Raw genomic sequence first — 17,916 nt, forward strand, 5'->3', positions numbered from 1 at the left:
TATTATTAAAGTACTTATTTTGTTTTGAAGTTTGTTTCTGGCCAGGATTATTTCACATGTTCAGGTTATTATACATTTTTTAATAATTGATTGATCTAAAAGATCTTTGAATGTAACCTTCCAGTACAGCTGTTGCATGTCATCATGATCTTAAAATACATTTGCGTTTAACTTTAAAATATCTTAAAATATCTGAGTGTTTGCTGCTAGAGTGAAAAAACCAGATGAGCAGGAGCTGGTTTTTAAAGTTTTTTATTGGACTGCTCAGGAGTATACAGTACATAGAAAACAGTGACATTTTACACCACGTCAACATCTGTAAAATAGTTTCCAAATCATTTCTAGATAGTGCCTGAAATAGTTACATATATAAAACATTACACGAATAATAATAATTAGACGCATCACTTATAAAGTACACAATGTTTTAAAGTCTATACAAATGTGGTTTTTCTCGCATTATACAACAGGGCAGAAAAATAAAATGTCGTACACATAAAAGCTTTATTTTGTCTCATGGCACCGTGTACACATTTATCAGAAGCACGCCTCTGATTAGTATTTACAAAGACTCACTGGTTAGTCACATGTATTAAAATACACTGTTACACGGGAAGATTCAATATGATCCAGATATTGTGCTTAAGAACAAGAGGAGTCGAATACAAGTCGCTACACAGGCTTCATCTGAAGGAATCTTTTGACATTTTGGGGAAATATGTTCACTTTCTTGGAGGTAGAGTTAGTTGAAATGATTGAAACAACTTTACTATCCGTCTATTAAAGGAGTTATCTCCAGATATAGCGTATTATTGCACTTATTCAATTACCATACCAAGGATGGACAGTTAAAACAGAAAGATTCAAATAAGCTGCTGCAAAACCTACAAATATATCCATTTTCTTCAAATAAAATATTCCTCTTCCTTCTCAAAACATGGCGCCTACATTACCCACAATGCAACTGGTCTACCAGCTAACAGATTGATGTCACGTGTTAAAGACTGTCTTCTTCCAGCTCCTGATCATGATTCATATGAGGACTGGCGAGGAACATTTTAATTTATGGTTTTTAATTAATTCAGTTATTTTGCCGCGACTGTAATCAGCGAGGCAATATATTTATTCTCAAAATGTACTGAGAATGCACTTTAGATGTCTGGAATCACCGTTTTGTGGGAAACCGGGTTTTCTAAAAGCTTTCTAGGTGTTTTTACTCCCCAACACCTCGATACAGACTTTCAGGTGTAACATGGTTGCAGTTCCCCTTTAAATACACCACAAGAATACATATGTGATGACCTTGAGCACCTCCAATTTGACTATCTTGATTCTTTAAAGTCTCACAAACATTTACACACTTTGTGCTAAACTTAGCTAAGCTAACCTGGCTTAACTTGTAGTGTCGATCATCCCATCTAACTCTCCACCAGAAAGCAAATAAGTGTATAACCTAAAAAAGTCAAACTTTAGTTTAAAGAGGGCAGTATGACATGGGACGGAATAATCTGTACCGAGCTTTAAAAACAGATTCACTTTTGTCTAGAATCAAAGTTAAAGCGCTGTTTGTTTCGGCTGAATCTTTAAAGTGGACAGTGCAGAATAACTAAGTTAGTAAGGAGAGGCTTCTATCGTTTTATCTGGTTAGTTTTCATTCTGTTACATGAGGTGTATGCATGACAGAAGCCTGTACTCTAGTAGTCCTAGATCAGACTTTACACTTGAATCAGTGCTAGCTTATGTCCCTGTAGGAATGTCACTGGTTAGCAAAAGATTAGACAATAAATAACAAAATGCAACGCCATCATCAACTAAAACCAAACCTCCGGAGCTCTCAGTGGCATTAATCGAGAGTATTAACCTGAATGATGATGTATGGAAATGAGACAACACAAACAGAGACACAACTATCTAACTAAGTGGTTCATTTTGTGTCTGCTCTGCACATGGTGATGAAACTCAAAATCTACACCAATATAAACCGGAAGTCCTTAAAGTGCTTCGAATTTATTTTTGATTTAAAACACTAAATTCCCGGTGCTCTAAAACTATTCATAGTGAGATTGTTTTGTCCAAACAGAAATCTGTGACTTTATACAAAATGTAAACAAGTAAACTGACCTTCATGTGTCAAATCTGTCCCTTACAGTAAAGGTTATTAAATAGTTGGTTGTCTTGTCTTTGTTTGCATGTCCTTGTGCTCTCTTCTGAGGAGGACTCATTCAGTTCAAAGCTCTGGAATAAAGCCGGAAACCTTGGAAGCTACAATTTCCAACGTTAAGACTGAAATTTGCTCAAAAGTATTAGAGGTTTTTCATAGATTAATATTTCGGTTGATAATGACAGAGTTATAGGGCCACTAAAAATAAAATAAAAACATATAAAAGAAAGAAAAAGCCATAATGGGTTATATTATAGTTATAAAATGTTAACAATAACACAGGTTTCTATTCAGAATATTTGAGTATAAAGCTTTAATATTTTGTCATAAAATATTTGGAAATAAGTCATAATATTTGGATTATATTTTAAGGATAACATTTAAAAAAAACAATTATAATGTGATTAGATTTCCTAAAGTTTAAATTAAAATAATATTATGACTTATTGTAAAATTCGGCCTTTTCTAAGAACATTATGCCTCATTTCTTTTGAATATTAGATTATATTTTTCCTGGACTTTACAATTCGTCATAGGTTGATATGCTGGAAGAAGCACTTTGCTAAATATGAGTAACTCTTATAAATTAGTAAACAGTTTGACATGGCAGTATCTCTCTGACTTTCAGACTTAAGGAATGTGGTAGAAAGGACAGTAATGTAGAGGTGCTTCTTTTTCCCTTCATTTAAACTGTGCTTAATCAAGTTGCATCATTTCTGCTCAATATCAAATAAAGATTAAAAAACAACACTTTTTTGAAACAAACTTAAATGCAAAACAGCACGATATAAACGTTGAGTGCAGAGGACGGACTCCTTTTTGTTATAAACATCAATATTGCATCTAGGCAGCATATTTGGACGAGCGTTGTGCATTACAGTTTATCTTCAGAGAAAAGAGCAGCGGAGTAGAGATTTAGATCAGGACAGTGGCTACCAGTGATATGCATAAATACAGTATAAAAATACAATATGGAAATCTGACAGGAATTTAGCTGGAGGGGATTGTGGGAGATGTAGCAGGGGAGGAAAAGGTGAGTTTAGGAGGAAAAGGAAGGAATTTGAATGCAGGTAAATATCTTTCGGAGCTAGAAGGTCTGATCATCGTTGCAGGACTCGGTGGCGTGTCCGAAGGCCTCGCAGATGTCGCAGTAGGGTCTCTCGTCGGCCGGGTTGCCTCGGTAGGTGGTGTGAGGGACGGAGTCGGGGCTCTGGGCCTGGGTAGGGCAGTCCTCGGTGTCGTGGAGGTCAAAGCAGTCGCAGATATCGCAGAACAGACGCGGAGTCGCCTTCTTTTCCCGCTTTGACTCACCATCATCAAACCTGCGGCAGAGAAAAGGAGTATTGTGACGAATTTATCTTTTTCATCTGTGTTTGACATCCACCAATGAGCCACACTGTCTCAATGGGTGACCTGTACATACTTTGTTAGTATGAACACACACGTAGTTCACTATAACTCAATCCCACAAGCAGTACACAACAAAGTGTGGTTAGGGAGGGAAGGCTGCTGCTAATGACTGGGATTACAGCAGTTTGTAATAACATAGGAACACAGAGCTTAATTTAACTGTACATTATTTATATATTCCTTACTTATCAGTCCCATCGTTGCCGTTGAACTCAGCCAGAGCGAGCTTCTTCAGTTTGATCTTCAGCTCCTCGTTCTTCCGCTGCAGATCCACGATCACACTGTTCAGGAAGTTTATCTGATGCAGACGAGGGGAGACACAGATCACCTTCAAGTGGGCACAGATAAGAGCTGAGAACATTCTTTTTTTTTATCGTCTCCATCTATCTTGGTTTGGCCTTTCAAACCCTTTAATCCCACCTTTGTTAGAATTTCTTTTCGTCCTGACAGTCTTACCTGCCCCTCGGCGAACTCCTTCTCCTCCCTCAGCTGCTCCAGAGCTGCGTCGCCTGCAGGAGCATCAGAAAACAGGTTGACAAAAACAAAAGTATCCTCACCAGAATAGAGGTAATGTTTTATGCTCCTCTCCTCACCTGAGGATGGAGCCTCCCAGTCGTCTCCCTCTGAGGCCTGCGTTCCCATGAGCCTTTGCTCCAGATTGTGGACTCGGCTCTGCAGCTGAGCTTTGTCCCTCTCCAGCGTCTCCACGGCCGACTGTAGCGTCTTGGCCATGGCGTTTTCTCCACGAAGCACGGCGATCTGCAGCATCAAGACAAAATACAGAACCCTCATGAAGCTCAGAAAACTGAAGTTCAAACATTTCACTTTGGAGTTCAAAGTCACGTGTGAATACCTCATTCCTCAGCGTTTCCAGCTCCTGGTCTTTGTCTGAGATTAACGTTCCAGTGGATTTCTGGAAGTTCATTTCACCGTCCATTTCTCTGTAAAAAGAAAATGGGATGGATTAAAAGAGTACCAATATTAAGACTGATGTTTTTCATAATATCTTTGCATACTTCATTTAGTTTTATTTGAGTTTTCTATTGTTGAAACTAAATATAATTTTCAGGATTGTGTGATCCAAACAATTCCAATGACTAAAACTACAGAGATATAGAGTACAAAGATAGATGTAATCATTTCCCAAATTCACAACATATTTCTATGTAACAAAATATTATGCGCTAATCCTTATGTGTCAGCATTCAAAAACTACATTTTACTGCAGGTTTTCTGCTGCTTGCCCGCAGACATAAAGCTGGACACACCTGGAGCATCATACATTTATTTTGAGCAGAAAAATTCAATCTGATTAACAATGTTTTTTAAATTGAAGATTTGTTTCAGAAGGTTTTTAGTTTGAAGACGTCATAAAATATAACATTTGAAGCTCTTATAAAACATGAACTTTACCCTAGTGTAAAGGTTACAGTGTATATACAGTGGGGCAAAAAAGTATTTAGTCAGCCACCAATTGTGCAAGTTCTCCCATTTAAAAAGATGAGAGAGGCCTGTAATTAGGTGAATAGGTGAATAGGTGAATAGGTACACTTCAACTATGAGAGACAAAATGAGAACAAAACATCCAGGAAATCACATTGTAGGATTTTTAATGAATTAATTGGTAAATTCCTCAGTAAAATAAGTATTTGGTCACCTACAAACAAGCAAGATTTCTGGCTCTCACAGACCTGTAACTTCTTTAAGAGGCTCCTCTGTCCTCCACTCATTACCTGTATTAATGGCAACTTTTTGAACTCGTTATCAGTATAAAAGACACCTGTCCACAACCTCAAACAGTCATACTCCAAACTCCACTATGGCCAAGATCAAAGAGCTGTCAAAGGAGACCAGAGACAAAATTGTAGACCTGCACCAGGCTGGGAAAACTGAATCTGCAATAGGTAAGCAGCTTGGTGTGAAGAAATCAACTGTGGGAGCAATTATTAGAAAATGGAAGACATACAAGACCACTGCTAATCTCCCTTGATCTGGGGCTCCACGCAAGAGCTCACCCCGTGGGGTCAAAATGATCACAAGAACAGTGAGCAAAAATCCCAGAACCACACGGGGGGACCTAGTGAATGACCTGCAGAGAGCTGGGACCAAAGTAACAGAGGCTACCATCAGTAACACACTACGCCGCCAGGGACTTAAATCCTGCAGTTCCAGACGTGGAAACATCATGCTTTGGGGCTGTTTTTCTGCAAAGGGACCAGGACGACTGATCCGTGTAAAGGAAAGAATGAATGGGGCCATGTATCGTGAGATTTTGAGTGAAAACCTCCTTCCATCAGCAAGGGCACTGAAGATGAAGCGTGGCTGGGTCTTTCAGCATGACAATGATCCCAAACACACCGCCAGGGCAACGAAGGAGTGGCTTCGTAAGAAGCATTTCAAGGTCCTGGAGTGGCCTAGCCAGTCTCCAGATCTCAACCCCATAGAAAATCTTTGGAGGGAGTTGAAAGTCCGTGTTGCCCAGCGACAGCCCCAAAACATCACTGCTTTAGAGGAGATCTGCATGGAGGAATGGGCCAAAATACCAGCAACAGTGTGTGAAAACCTTGTGAAGACTTACAGAAAACGTTTGACCTCTGTCATTGCCAACAAAGGGTATATAACAAAGTATTGAGATGAACTTTTGTTATTGACCAAATACTTATTTTCCACAATCATTTGAAAATAAATTCATTAAAAATCCTACAATGTGATTTCCTGGATTTTTTTTTCTCATTCTGTGTCTCATAGTTGAGGTATACCTATGATAAAAATGACAGGCCTCTCTCATCTTTTTAAATGGGAGAACTTGCACAATTGGTGGCTGACTAAATACTTTTTTGCCCCACTGTATATGTGTAAAACAAGATGCTGGATTTTAAATCTACATAGTAAAAAAAAAGGATTAACTATGAACTCAATATAAATTCACAACCATTAATCATCAGCTGTTTATTTCAGTGATACCCAGGAGACGCCGTCTCTGTTGCAGCCTTCTTGATAAATGAAAGTGGATGTGATTCAGGTCGTTTCACTGAATCACATCTCCGGTCTTCTTCCCCTCCACCTGAGAACACCCTCTCGCTCCAAATGTATTATTTCTGCTCTAATTATTGTGCATCACCTCTTCATTTCCCTACAGTCGACAGCACAGAGCCGTCAGCTGCTCTCCACATCTCTTCTCCTCACTCTGATCTTACTCTGATCACTTTCATCTACGGCTGTCATCCCGTCTATCATTTACACTTCATCAAACATCCACTGTGAACTGAAGGCTCTGCTCTGGAGTGTTTGTTGAGATGTTTAATCCTCTGATAACTGAGCTGAGAAGAAAACCATTTTATGTTTCCAAACTTAGAAAGTGACTAAAATAAGACCAAAAACATTTTCCAGGAGTGCAAGAGTCTGTCGGGCCTCATATTCTGATAAACATAATCTAAATATATCCTTAAAATCAGCATAAAACTGCATTATATTGGGTTATATTTTATTAAATTAACTGACTACATGAGGGTAACACCTTTAACAACCCAGTGTATATCAGTAAATGAAATAATCAAGTTTTTCAACATAAGTCACAGTCCACCAGCGCGGGTTAAAAGAACATCTTCTTATTGTTTCTTACCTGGTCTTCATGTCTGCCTGCTGACTGTTGCGGCCGTCATTGTGCTGAGAGGAGAAACACACACACACACACACACACACACACACACACACACACACACACACACACACACACACACACACACACACACACACACACACACACACACACACACACACACACACACACACACACACACACACACACACACACACACACACACACACACACACACACACACACACACACACACACACACACACACACATAAATAGAAGCTAAACCCGTCTGAGCTCGGTCCCACAGTGGGAAGTAAATCCTCGCTGTGCCAAAACCTATTAATCAAATCACCGTTTCTGACTCAAGAAACCCTGATCCATGACAGGAAGAAGGAAGTTTGTTTGTATATAAGAATATTTGGAAAGGTCTGTACCTCCTCAAGATGCTGAGACTTCTGGGAGGCCAGCTTCAGCTCCTCTCTGTGGGGGAAGAGAAGGAAGAGAGTTTAAGACGTGCACTGAAGGAAGATATCTGTGTCACCATCGCTGCTGTATGCTTAGATCTGGTCTGTGGCCAGATGTGTTCACATCTGTTAAACCTGCACCCACACACTGACACCTACAAATGCATCGAAGATTCACCTGCTATCATTTTTTATTTTAGTTTTGATTATGTACTGTAATGTTCTAAGCACTCAGCAGAGACAGAGCAATATTAGCATTTATTTGGGGTAATCCAATCCAATTTTCACTTTCTTTTTAGCTCAGTTTGGTGACTCTACTAACTCCCGAGGCTAATATCTTGTTCTTTAGCCGCTGAATGCTCCAGGATATACAGGTATTTTTTCCTGAGGCAGTTGATAGTTCTCTTTTGGTTTGGTATGTCCTCTGATCCATTGTTAAAGGAAAATATGGATTATAGCAGCAAAGCAAACCAAGCGTACTGATAAATGCTCTACTTTAAAAGTCAATAACGTCTCCATAAACATTAAGAGCCGCAAAATGTTGCACTACAAACATTGGGATTTGAAAGTGAATCTACTGTAAGGCCATCACTTATACTGATACCATCCACAGACTAAAAAGCCATCTGTTGGGCTTTATATCAGCTGCTTATTTCCACTATTACATCGTCCTACTTTAACATCTTAAAGGATTTGACAGCTGTAAAACCCACAGTGGTTTATACTTGCTGCATAAGATACAGAAGTGATACAGTACACACACATCCACGAGTGAAAACACCATCAGGGAATTAAATAACTGACAATGTAATCTCAGCATATGACCAAATGTAGTCCCACAGACAGACGCACACACGGTGTTGTCTGGGAATTTATGAATTTGGATAAGTTTGGATGCTGGAACCAAATTATTAGCTGGAGAAATAGAAATTAGCTCCATTCTTAGGATTTGTGTCAGAGGAGGAAGCTGTGTGACTACGCCTGAGCACCAGCTGGGTGAAATGTTTGGCTCCCAGTCCCTGCTGTGTAATAACATCGGCCATAACATCTACTGAAACACAACAGGGTGGAGTTAAAGGGAAATGGGACTACTAAAAATATGGGTCATCGCATATACTTGTAAATAAAAAATCACTGCAATTTCTGTTACTTGCATTTTCTATCAGCGTCCAAACAGAAAAGAAAACGGAGCAGAGAGAGAAGCAGCTGGGGCCAAGGTTTTCCAATTTGAGGTATAAAAATTGTTTCATGCATAATCTATTTTTTATTACCGCTTAGATCTTTGTTTTTGAAATAGAAGCTAACACCAAACACCAAAACACAAGAAAGCAACTACAAGATATATCTCGTGTCTGCATTAATTTCTTTGATTGGTCGAACACTTTGGTCCAAAATGAAGTTTGTGGTTGCTTTGCCATGAAATGCAATATAGTTACTCCTTAGAGAATGAATCCTACTGCCTCTGCTGATCTCCTGATAGCAGTTGTGTTTTAAATAAATATCTCCAACTCTACAACAATTCAATGGATTTCCATAACATGTTCAATGCATTCATGTTCCCTTCAGGAGGAAACTGTTAAATTCCTAAGCCTAATCAGGTCAAAATATGATTCATCTATTATTTTATTTGACGAAAATAACTCCTAATCCTGAATGAGCTGTTTGCTTTGCGACTTTAAAATCCTAACTTCTAAATAAGGACTCCATATATATGAAAATTAACAGACAACCCAATCAGAGCACTAAGAACATCAGAGCTGTGGTGCGTACAGCTGCTCTCTCAGAAGAAACAAAAGCCACATTTAGTCCACACACACAGAAACACACACACTCTGATGTCATCGTGAAAGTGGCGGCCATGTTGGAGCCAGGCGGTCCTAGGAGCCGCGACGGAGTGATTACATAACAGCAGCCGACTGAGGGAGGATGGAGAAGCACATTGCTGGGATGAGACGGGATGGAAGAGGAGGAAATGAAACGGTGACAAATCCACAGAAGAGTTTCACGGGATTCACCTTTATGCAGAATGTTTTGTTTAAAAAACAAAAGGCATTGAAATAAACGCCGGTTCTCTGCAATGATATTTGTTGACATTTCCATCTGCTGCGCTTCCCGAAGGATGCTACATATTGATGACAATAATTTCAGCCAATTAGATTCATCTGGGGCTCTGACATCACAGCTCTGGGCTCTGATGACTCAGGGGAGGTGTGTCAGAATGATGTAAAGACTCAAAAACACACGCACACACACACGGTCTATAAATAGAGCTCGACTTTGGGCTGGAGATCATCCCAAACATTTGGAAGTCAAGTGAAAAAACATGCTGATAAAAGATGCAGTATTTTTACCCGGTATCAAAAATAGTTGCAGTTGAGCGATCAGTCATAGCGCTGCTGGTCATTTTTATGAATTTGTTGCTATGCCAACACAGTGGAAGCCATGAAAGTAATCTTGGTAATACATTTTGCTTTATCAGGTTTTGCCCCTCTCTATGCACGAAGGTCTTGAAAGGATCTGACCAGTGGTTAATGAGAAGATTTAGTTATTTTAGAGCAAACCACTTCCTGGATCTGTTTTCATTCATTCATTTGAGTTCCAAGACTAACGTGAAAAAGATAAAAATAAGGTAATATAACAAATGCATTTTGATGTTGAATAATTAGGGCTCAACTACAGTCAAGATGGCAGCAAAGACAACCAAAAATGTTGATTTGTTCACGTTGAATGACCCATAAATTGAGTGGATCTATTCAGAGTAAATATGTTGACGCTTCAGTTCAAATTGAGACCAAACGTTTTTATAACTTTTTGAGCCACGACTAAGGCCAAAATGTGACCGACAGCAGAATGATTTTAGCCAAAGTCATTGCCATCTACATTTATAAGACAAGTTTTCGTGAACTGTAGGAAGAAGAAACTATAAATTATTTATATATTCAAAGAATAGTGAGGACTTGTGGTTTAAAAATATGAAAGCATTTCCACCCAAGAGGGATTTCTCACAGTCATGTATTGTGCATCGTACTCCACCATCATATCCTTAATCACATAATAGCACCCTCTGGCTAATTATGGGCTTTACACAACAATTTATAGCATGTTTACAAGTGGGAGCATCTCTCCAGAGAGCTGCAGAGGGAGCCACTCTAATAACACATCTGACTTTAATATACGTGTGTATTTAAATGCCTAAAATGTAATTAAATCAAGACATTTGCACATTCCTTTCCTTGTGCTGAATTAGAGATCTTTAATGATCAGTATAGACCCTCTGGACAGATTAACCGCACAGCACTCTAATGAATCGGCTGGCTGGGGTCACCTTTGCAGGGGACATTAGCTATCCTTATTACTCACATTTCCTTGCAGAGGACTCCGATTCTCTGGTTTTCTGAGCTGCTCCGCTCCTTCGACAGGCTCAGCTCCTCCTGGTATTTGGAGTTCTGCTGTTTTAAAGCCTCAAGCTGAATAGAAACAGGAAAGAAAAAAAGAGGCTCATAAATAATACAAACACACCAAGTTACAACAACAAAGAACTTTAAGGGAGGTGGTTTTCCCTTTTTTGCTCATTATATAGTCCCAGCTAAGATGTTGGTACACTAAAGCCCTATTCTGACGGGATTTGCTTTTCATGTGGAGGTGGGAAGTTTAATCTTTAAAACACACTACAGCCACAAGGCAATTCAAAGTGCCTTACACAAAACATTGAGACAAAAAAATATAGGACATCTAAATAAAAGTAACTGCCATTGAAAAGCCAACCGGAACAAACAACCTGTAATAAAATAAAGAGGGCAGTGTTCAGTGATTTTCATCCCGTCCGGAGCCATTATGTGGGTCATTCCCCCCCCCCCCACACTGGCAACAATTAAAAGCTGCCTTTCTGATTGGACTGTCTGTTCCTCCTGTAATGTGTATCTCATCTCTAGAGCGATGTGCTTGTGTTTTAAAGAGAATCCTAAATGACGACAGCATAAAGTCACCAGGAAAGAAAGATCTCAGAGGTACGGTCCTGTGCATACTGCTATTGTTTTGCCTCCTGCGTTTTTTTAGCCTATATTTGATATGATAAGTGGCATCATTAAAAGTACATCAGCCATTTTATGTTTGCAGTGTGCCTATCACTGGATTGCTTTGACACAGATGAAAAATGTAATGATCAAAGCAGGCGTCTTTATTTCTTATGATTTGAAGGATGCTTATCTATGACGGGCATCAGTGAAACACACTGAGTGATATTACTGTGTTCAAGTCTGTGTTTTCAGATTTGACTGAGGAATGACTGAGAGAACGAGACCAAAATGAAAATAATGACAACAGCCCCAAACATAAAGATATTCCAGTTGGGCTGGTTGAAGACCGAGTAGGAAATTCAGGAAATCTTCACATTTCCAAACATAGAACCAGCAAATGTTCGGCATTCTCGCTAAAAAAATATATTCATCACTTCATATATTATCTAAATAGTTGTCTAATTGGTTAACCCCGAAGTTTAGCACCAACGATGCCCCAGGTTGGAATGTGATCCGAATTCTCTCCCTCTGTTCTCACTGTGATAAAGATAACAATGCCCACAAAATAAAAACATACTTACTATAACGATGATTAATTGTCTACCCACTGATCAAATAATGCACTCATTGTGTCAGCTACTTTACCCAATAAACACCATAATACCACTTCACAATAAAACATCTGTAATGTTAGAAAATAGCTGCAGTTACACAAGAGCAACGATGGGTCATTAAGAGTGACGCTGCAGTTAATTCTTAAAATACCGACGCCTTGATAAATGTGATGAGTCAGAAGAGAGCAGAATGGGTTCAGTCCACGTGAAACTAAAAATAAAATCCCCAGAGACCACAGTTCCTCCAACTTCACCTCATGCAAACTTTTACTTTCTCATTCAAGTCTGATAACTGGGATTCCAAAGAAAAGCAACATCTCTCATTAATCACTGAACTGTTTTCCGACATGTGCAGCGCCGCAATGTTCGCAGTTTCAAAATAGCAATAGTCAATAATTAATTACCAAGTATGACTTATAAATCAATGCCTTTGCAGTAGCTGTTTAACAATGTCCAAAAACTAATGTGTTGCATCTCTCACTTTGAGCATCTGCATTATGTTTATGTGTTACTTTGCATATGTTCAACAACCGAGTTTCTGACTTTTCAAATATTTATCTTCACCTTCAAGTGATTTCTTGTCTGCAGAGCATGCTTAACAAACACAATTATAATCAAACATGCAGGATATCTACTCTGGTCACAAGCACAGGCTACATCATGAAGTCTGACATCAACACCAATTAAAAACCACCATTTATGAAAGCTAATAAGAGACTAAATTAGCACCCTCTCTTCCTGCATACAGTAATAGTTAAATGCCCTAAAATCTGCTGCACTGACCAGGTTTGAATCCCGTGCTGAAAAGCAACAGAACGCCAGAGAATCCTACCTGGTAGTGAGGTGAGTAGATGTTATTGGAGTAACCCTGATGCAGAGCAGCGATGTCCATACCGGCACAGCTCCCTCTGATTTTAACCTATGTTAACCTTCTAACAACAGCAGCGTTGGTGCGATGTCCCCCTGCGCTCTACAGCATCACATGCACAGAATAAAACAAGCTGGGCATCAATAAAGCATCAGCTCTCATCCCCCGCCGTGCACGGCTGCGAGAGGGAAATGGAGAGCGCGTCGCCTCAGCAGCCTCGCTCTCTCTCTCACAGTCGGGTTAAAGAAGCTGAGGACTTCCATTATGTAAGCCCCACAAGAATAAGCTCCTCCCAGACCCCCCCCCCCCACACACACACCCCCATCCTCAAACATTCTGCTGCTCACAATCTTGTTTCCTCCCTGTCTGACACCATATGTACACACTCCTCTGAAAGATTCACCTTTCATTCAGTGTTTGACATGAATCACAGCAAACAGAATCAGATGTGTGTAAACTGCTTTACATTACAAGATCTGAAAAAAACAAGAAGAGGTTCATGTTGTACTGAGTGGCAACATCTGTACGATGTGACTCAGGCTGCAACCCACAATTCCTTTTCCTCACTGACTTTTTTGGCCTTGAAAATGTCTATAAAATAGCCATGAAAATCAATATTATTTTGTCTCCCTCTTTCACTCGAGACAGAAAGTAATGCGTTAACTGTCATAAAATCAGGTAAATTAGCAAATGCCCAGATCTAACGCAAGCTAAAAACACCAACAAAAAGGATAAGGGAGTTACAAATACATCCAGTATACAATCATAGAAGATTAACCACAACTGAGAAGCTGGAGCCAGCTCATTTTAGGGGGGAATTTCTCTTCAAAGAAGACGCAGACAGGGTGGTTTCAACAGCTTGGGATTTAAGGTGGCAGCCAACACCCCAGTATTTCATTTGGGTTGAAACTATCAGCCATTCATTCGTCAGTTATTCTCTCAAATATTCTTTCGGTTAAAAAAATTACCAGTGTGTTTAAACTGCTTCTTTTGGTAGACCATTACTTCAAAACCCAACATTACTCAATCCACCCTAAAACTAAAAAAACAAGCAAATTGCCGTCGTTTAGCTCAGTTGACAAACCATGTACTGGGGCTTGGTCCCCAAGCAGAGGACCCTGGTTCGAATCCGGCCTGGGACCCCTCTGTCCCCCCCTTTTGTATCTATTGCTCAATTAATGGCACTGTTTGCCCAGCAAATTATTAAAGAAAAAAACAAGCAAATAACCACAACTTAGAAGCAAACCCCCAACAAGAAAGCTAAGCAGAAAGATTTATGGAATATCATTTTAAATACTACAAGCTGTACATTTAATATATTCATGTCGACACTTTATCCATCTCTCTGTCTACTTCAATATACCAAAAGAAGTTTACTACAATAAAAAAGGCAATGAAAAACAGAAGAAAACATAACTGAGAAGCTGGAAACAACAATTTTGCAGTTTTTTTGCTTCTCTTTCATCACTTGCATCCTTTTCCCCTGTAATCTATTTACTGGCTATCAAAGTTTCATCTCTGGACCCAACAGATGTGTGACAGAACAACTCAAGAGGCCGATCTGAAGTCAACCTCGCATTCACTAAAGCAATATTGTGTCCAGGCAGGCATCGTCTCACACACAAACTCACACTGACATGTGCAGAGTTACATCACAAGCTACAGCAGCATGGCTGAGCAGGCAGAAGAAGCAGATGTAAGAGCATTCCTGCAGAATAATTTACAACGTGTGTTTGATTTCCTACAAAGACTAAACTACTGTTCTCTTTATTGGAGAAACACAAACATTTTTTTTTTTTTTACACCGGTCATGTTATGCTGATCCTATCAGAGTCATGGAGGCAAGTGCATATAAAGTATAATGCATGTTGTTCAACCTTCAAATACAGTAGGTTATATTTTTCCAGCTTTAAGTGAGTTTACACTATTTCAATAACGCCATTTCTATATTATGCCTTACTGTGACTGAGCTGAAAATAACAATATAAAAGGGTGACATTTTCTGTTCTTTCTGACACTATACTGTATAAAAGGGTTGGTATGATGTCATTATTTGGGGTTTTGGGAGGACTAAAATAGACAGAGAGCATTTTTTTACATTCAGCCTCTAATCTCCAATTTCAATTTCCCTTGCTGTCATGACATCAAACATCTGGAGCTCGCAAACAGCTGGAGTCAGAGTGACAGAAGGCAAGCAAGAGGGCACCAGAGAGCCACAGACAGAGCACGGCTGCAGCTGGACAACAGTTAGTCGGATTGAGGTTGTAATGAGAAAAAAATATAGGGGGAATAGAGACAGGGAGAGATGGCTCATAGTATGTCATGCGTGGCTTATTGAATGTGAGGACTGGAAATTTCACAGTCACATGCAGTCAGTGTGGAAATCCTGATGTGAATACATAATAAAAACCCTGCAGGGTATAAATGCTAAACCTATGATGCGCCAGTCCTTTCTTTCACAGGGCAGTGGACACAAAGTCACACGCAGTGGCATGCATGCGTACAGTACATAAAGCTTTTATTCCTCCACATGCTAAAGCGTTGCATGGGCAAAGAGAAAAGTGCATTTGCCAGTAAAGTTGTAGTGTCCAGAGGGCAAGGGGAATCTTATTACTGACTTTTAGAAGATACTTAATTTTTTTAAACAAGTCACATTCAAAGTCAGTCAAGAATGAAACATTTTAACTGCTTTTGTTGTACATCTACCAATGTCTGTCCTAAATCTGCAATCATTATTATTGTAAACTACACACAGTGGGGCAAAAAAGTATTTAGTCAGCCACCAATTGTGCAAGTTCTCCCATTTAAAAAGATGAGAGAGGCCTGTAATTTTTATCATAGGTATACCTCAACTATAAGAGACAGAATGAGAAAAAAAATCCAGAAAATCACATTGTAGGATTTTTAAAGAATTTATTTTCAAATGATTGTGGAAAATAAGTATTTGGTCAATAACAAAAGTTCATCTCAATACTTTGTTATATACCCTTTGTTGGCAATGACAGAGGTCAAACGTTTTCTGTAAGTCTTCACAAGGTTTTCACACACTGTTGCTGGTATTTTGGCCCATTCCTCCATGCAGATCTCCTCTAAAGCAGTGATGTTTTGGGGCTGTCGCTGGGCAACACGGACTTTCAACTCCCTCCAAAGATTTTCTATGGGGTTGAGATCTGGAGACTGGCTAGGCCACTCCAGGACCTTGAAATGCTTCTTACGAAGCCACTCCTTCGTTGCCCTGGCGGTGTGTTTGGGATCATTGTCATGCTGAAAGACCCAGCCACGCTTCATCTTCAGTGCCCTTGCTGATGGAAGGAGGTTTTCACTCAAAATCTCACGATACATGGCCCCATTCATTCTTTCCTTTACACGGATCAGTCGTCCTGGTCCCTTTGCAGAAAAACAGCCCCAAAGCATGATGTTTCCACCCCCATGCTTCACAGTAGGTATGGTGTTCTTTGGATGCAACTCTGCATTCTTTCTCCTCCAAACACAACGAGTTGAGTTTTTACCAAAAAGTTCTATTTTGGTTTCATCTGACCATATGACATTCTCTCAATCCTCTTCTGGATCATCCAAATGCCCTCTAGCAAACTTCAGACGGGCCTGGACATGTACTGGCTTAAGCAGGGGGACACGTCTGGAACTGCAGGATTTAAGTCCCTGGCGGCGTAGTGTGTTACTGATGGTAGCCTCTGTTACTTTGGTCCCAGCTCTCTGCAGGTCATTCACTAGGTCCCCCCGTGTGGTTCTGGGATTTTTGCTCACCGTTCTTGTGATCATTTTGACCCCACGGGGTGAGATCTTGCGTGGAGCCCCAGATGGAGGGAGATTAGCAGTGGTCTTGTATGTCTTCCATTTTCTAATAATTGCTCCCACAGTTGATTTCTTCACACCAAGCTGCTTACCTATTGCAGATTCAGTTTTCCCAGCCTGGTGCAGGTCTACAATTTGGTCTCTGGTCTCCTTTGACAGCTCTTTGGTCTTGGCCATAGTGGAGTTTGGAGTATGACTGTTTGAGGTTGTGGACAGGTGTCTTTTATACTGATAACGAGTTCAAAAAGGTGCCATTAATACAGGTAATGAGTGGAGGACAGAGGAGCCTCTTAAAGAAGAAGTTACAGGTCTGTGAGAGCCAGAAATCTTGCTTGTTTGTAGGTGACCAAATACTTATTTTACCGAGGAATTTACCAATTAATTCATTAAAAATCCTACAATGTGATTTCCTGGATTGTTTCCCCCATTCTGTCTCTCATAGTTGAAGTGTACCTATAATGAAAATTACAGGCATCTCTCATCTTTTCAAATGGGAGAACTTGCACAATTGGTGGCTAACTAAATACTTTTTTGCCCCTCTGTACAGCCACGGAAAAAATTAACAGACCACTTACCACGCATTATCATTCTATCTTGTTTTATTATTTATAGATATGTCTTTGAGTTAAAAGATTTTTTGTATTCCCTAAACTACTGAAAATGTTTCTCTGTGTTGGAATTCAACAGACATTGGACTGGCTGCCATACATGTAGAGATAAAGATTTAAGTAACTGTATGTGGAGTGGAAAGATATACTGAAAAAGGAAAAACATGGTGATTCCAGTGTTAGAAAGTATTCGCACATTTCTGATATGTACCTGTGTCTCCAGTGTCTCGTTCTCATTCGTTAGCTGCTCAAGTGCCTGCGCAGTCCTCTCTGACTTTTCAGTAGCCTGAAAAACACATTAGCAATATTAATATATTTGTTATATATTGCAAACAAACATTTGTGTGCGATCAAGACAAAAG

The 17,916-nt window shown here is 39.7% G+C and overlaps 1 protein-coding gene across 3 annotated transcripts in view; it reads right to left on the bottom strand.

The window, feature by feature from the left end:
- Positions 1 to 236: 236 nt before the first annotated feature.
- Positions 237 to 17,916, bottom strand: part of clip1b (CAP-GLY domain containing linker protein 1b) — a 28,986-nt gene continuing 11,306 nt past the window's right edge. For 2 of the 3 annotated variants that reach the window (XM_063889684.1, XM_063889681.1), the window contains 9 exons: positions 17,766 to 17,840; positions 10,996 to 11,102; positions 7,606 to 7,651; positions 7,194 to 7,237; positions 4,425 to 4,512; positions 4,165 to 4,330; positions 3,992 to 4,080; positions 3,757 to 3,869; positions 237 to 3,483 (listed from right to left, as the gene is read on the bottom strand). In XM_063889684.1, the coding sequence (XP_063745754.1) occupies positions 3,249 to 3,483; positions 3,757 to 3,869; positions 3,992 to 4,080; positions 4,165 to 4,330; positions 4,425 to 4,512; positions 7,194 to 7,237; positions 7,606 to 7,651; positions 10,996 to 11,102; positions 17,766 to 17,840 (963 nt within the window). In that variant the 3' untranslated portion in view covers positions 237 to 3,248. The remainder of the gene's footprint in view (positions 3,484 to 3,756; positions 3,870 to 3,991; positions 4,081 to 4,164; positions 4,331 to 4,424; positions 4,513 to 7,193; positions 7,238 to 7,605; positions 7,652 to 10,995; positions 11,103 to 17,765; positions 17,841 to 17,916) is intronic. The other variant, XM_063889682.1, reaches the window with a different exon arrangement.

Source organism: Eleginops maclovinus, chromosome 8 (assembly GCF_036324505.1).
Source record: "Eleginops maclovinus isolate JMC-PN-2008 ecotype Puerto Natales chromosome 8, JC_Emac_rtc_rv5, whole genome shotgun sequence".
In the NCBI taxonomy this organism is placed as follows: Eukaryota; Metazoa; Chordata; class Actinopteri; order Perciformes; family Eleginopidae; genus Eleginops; species Eleginops maclovinus.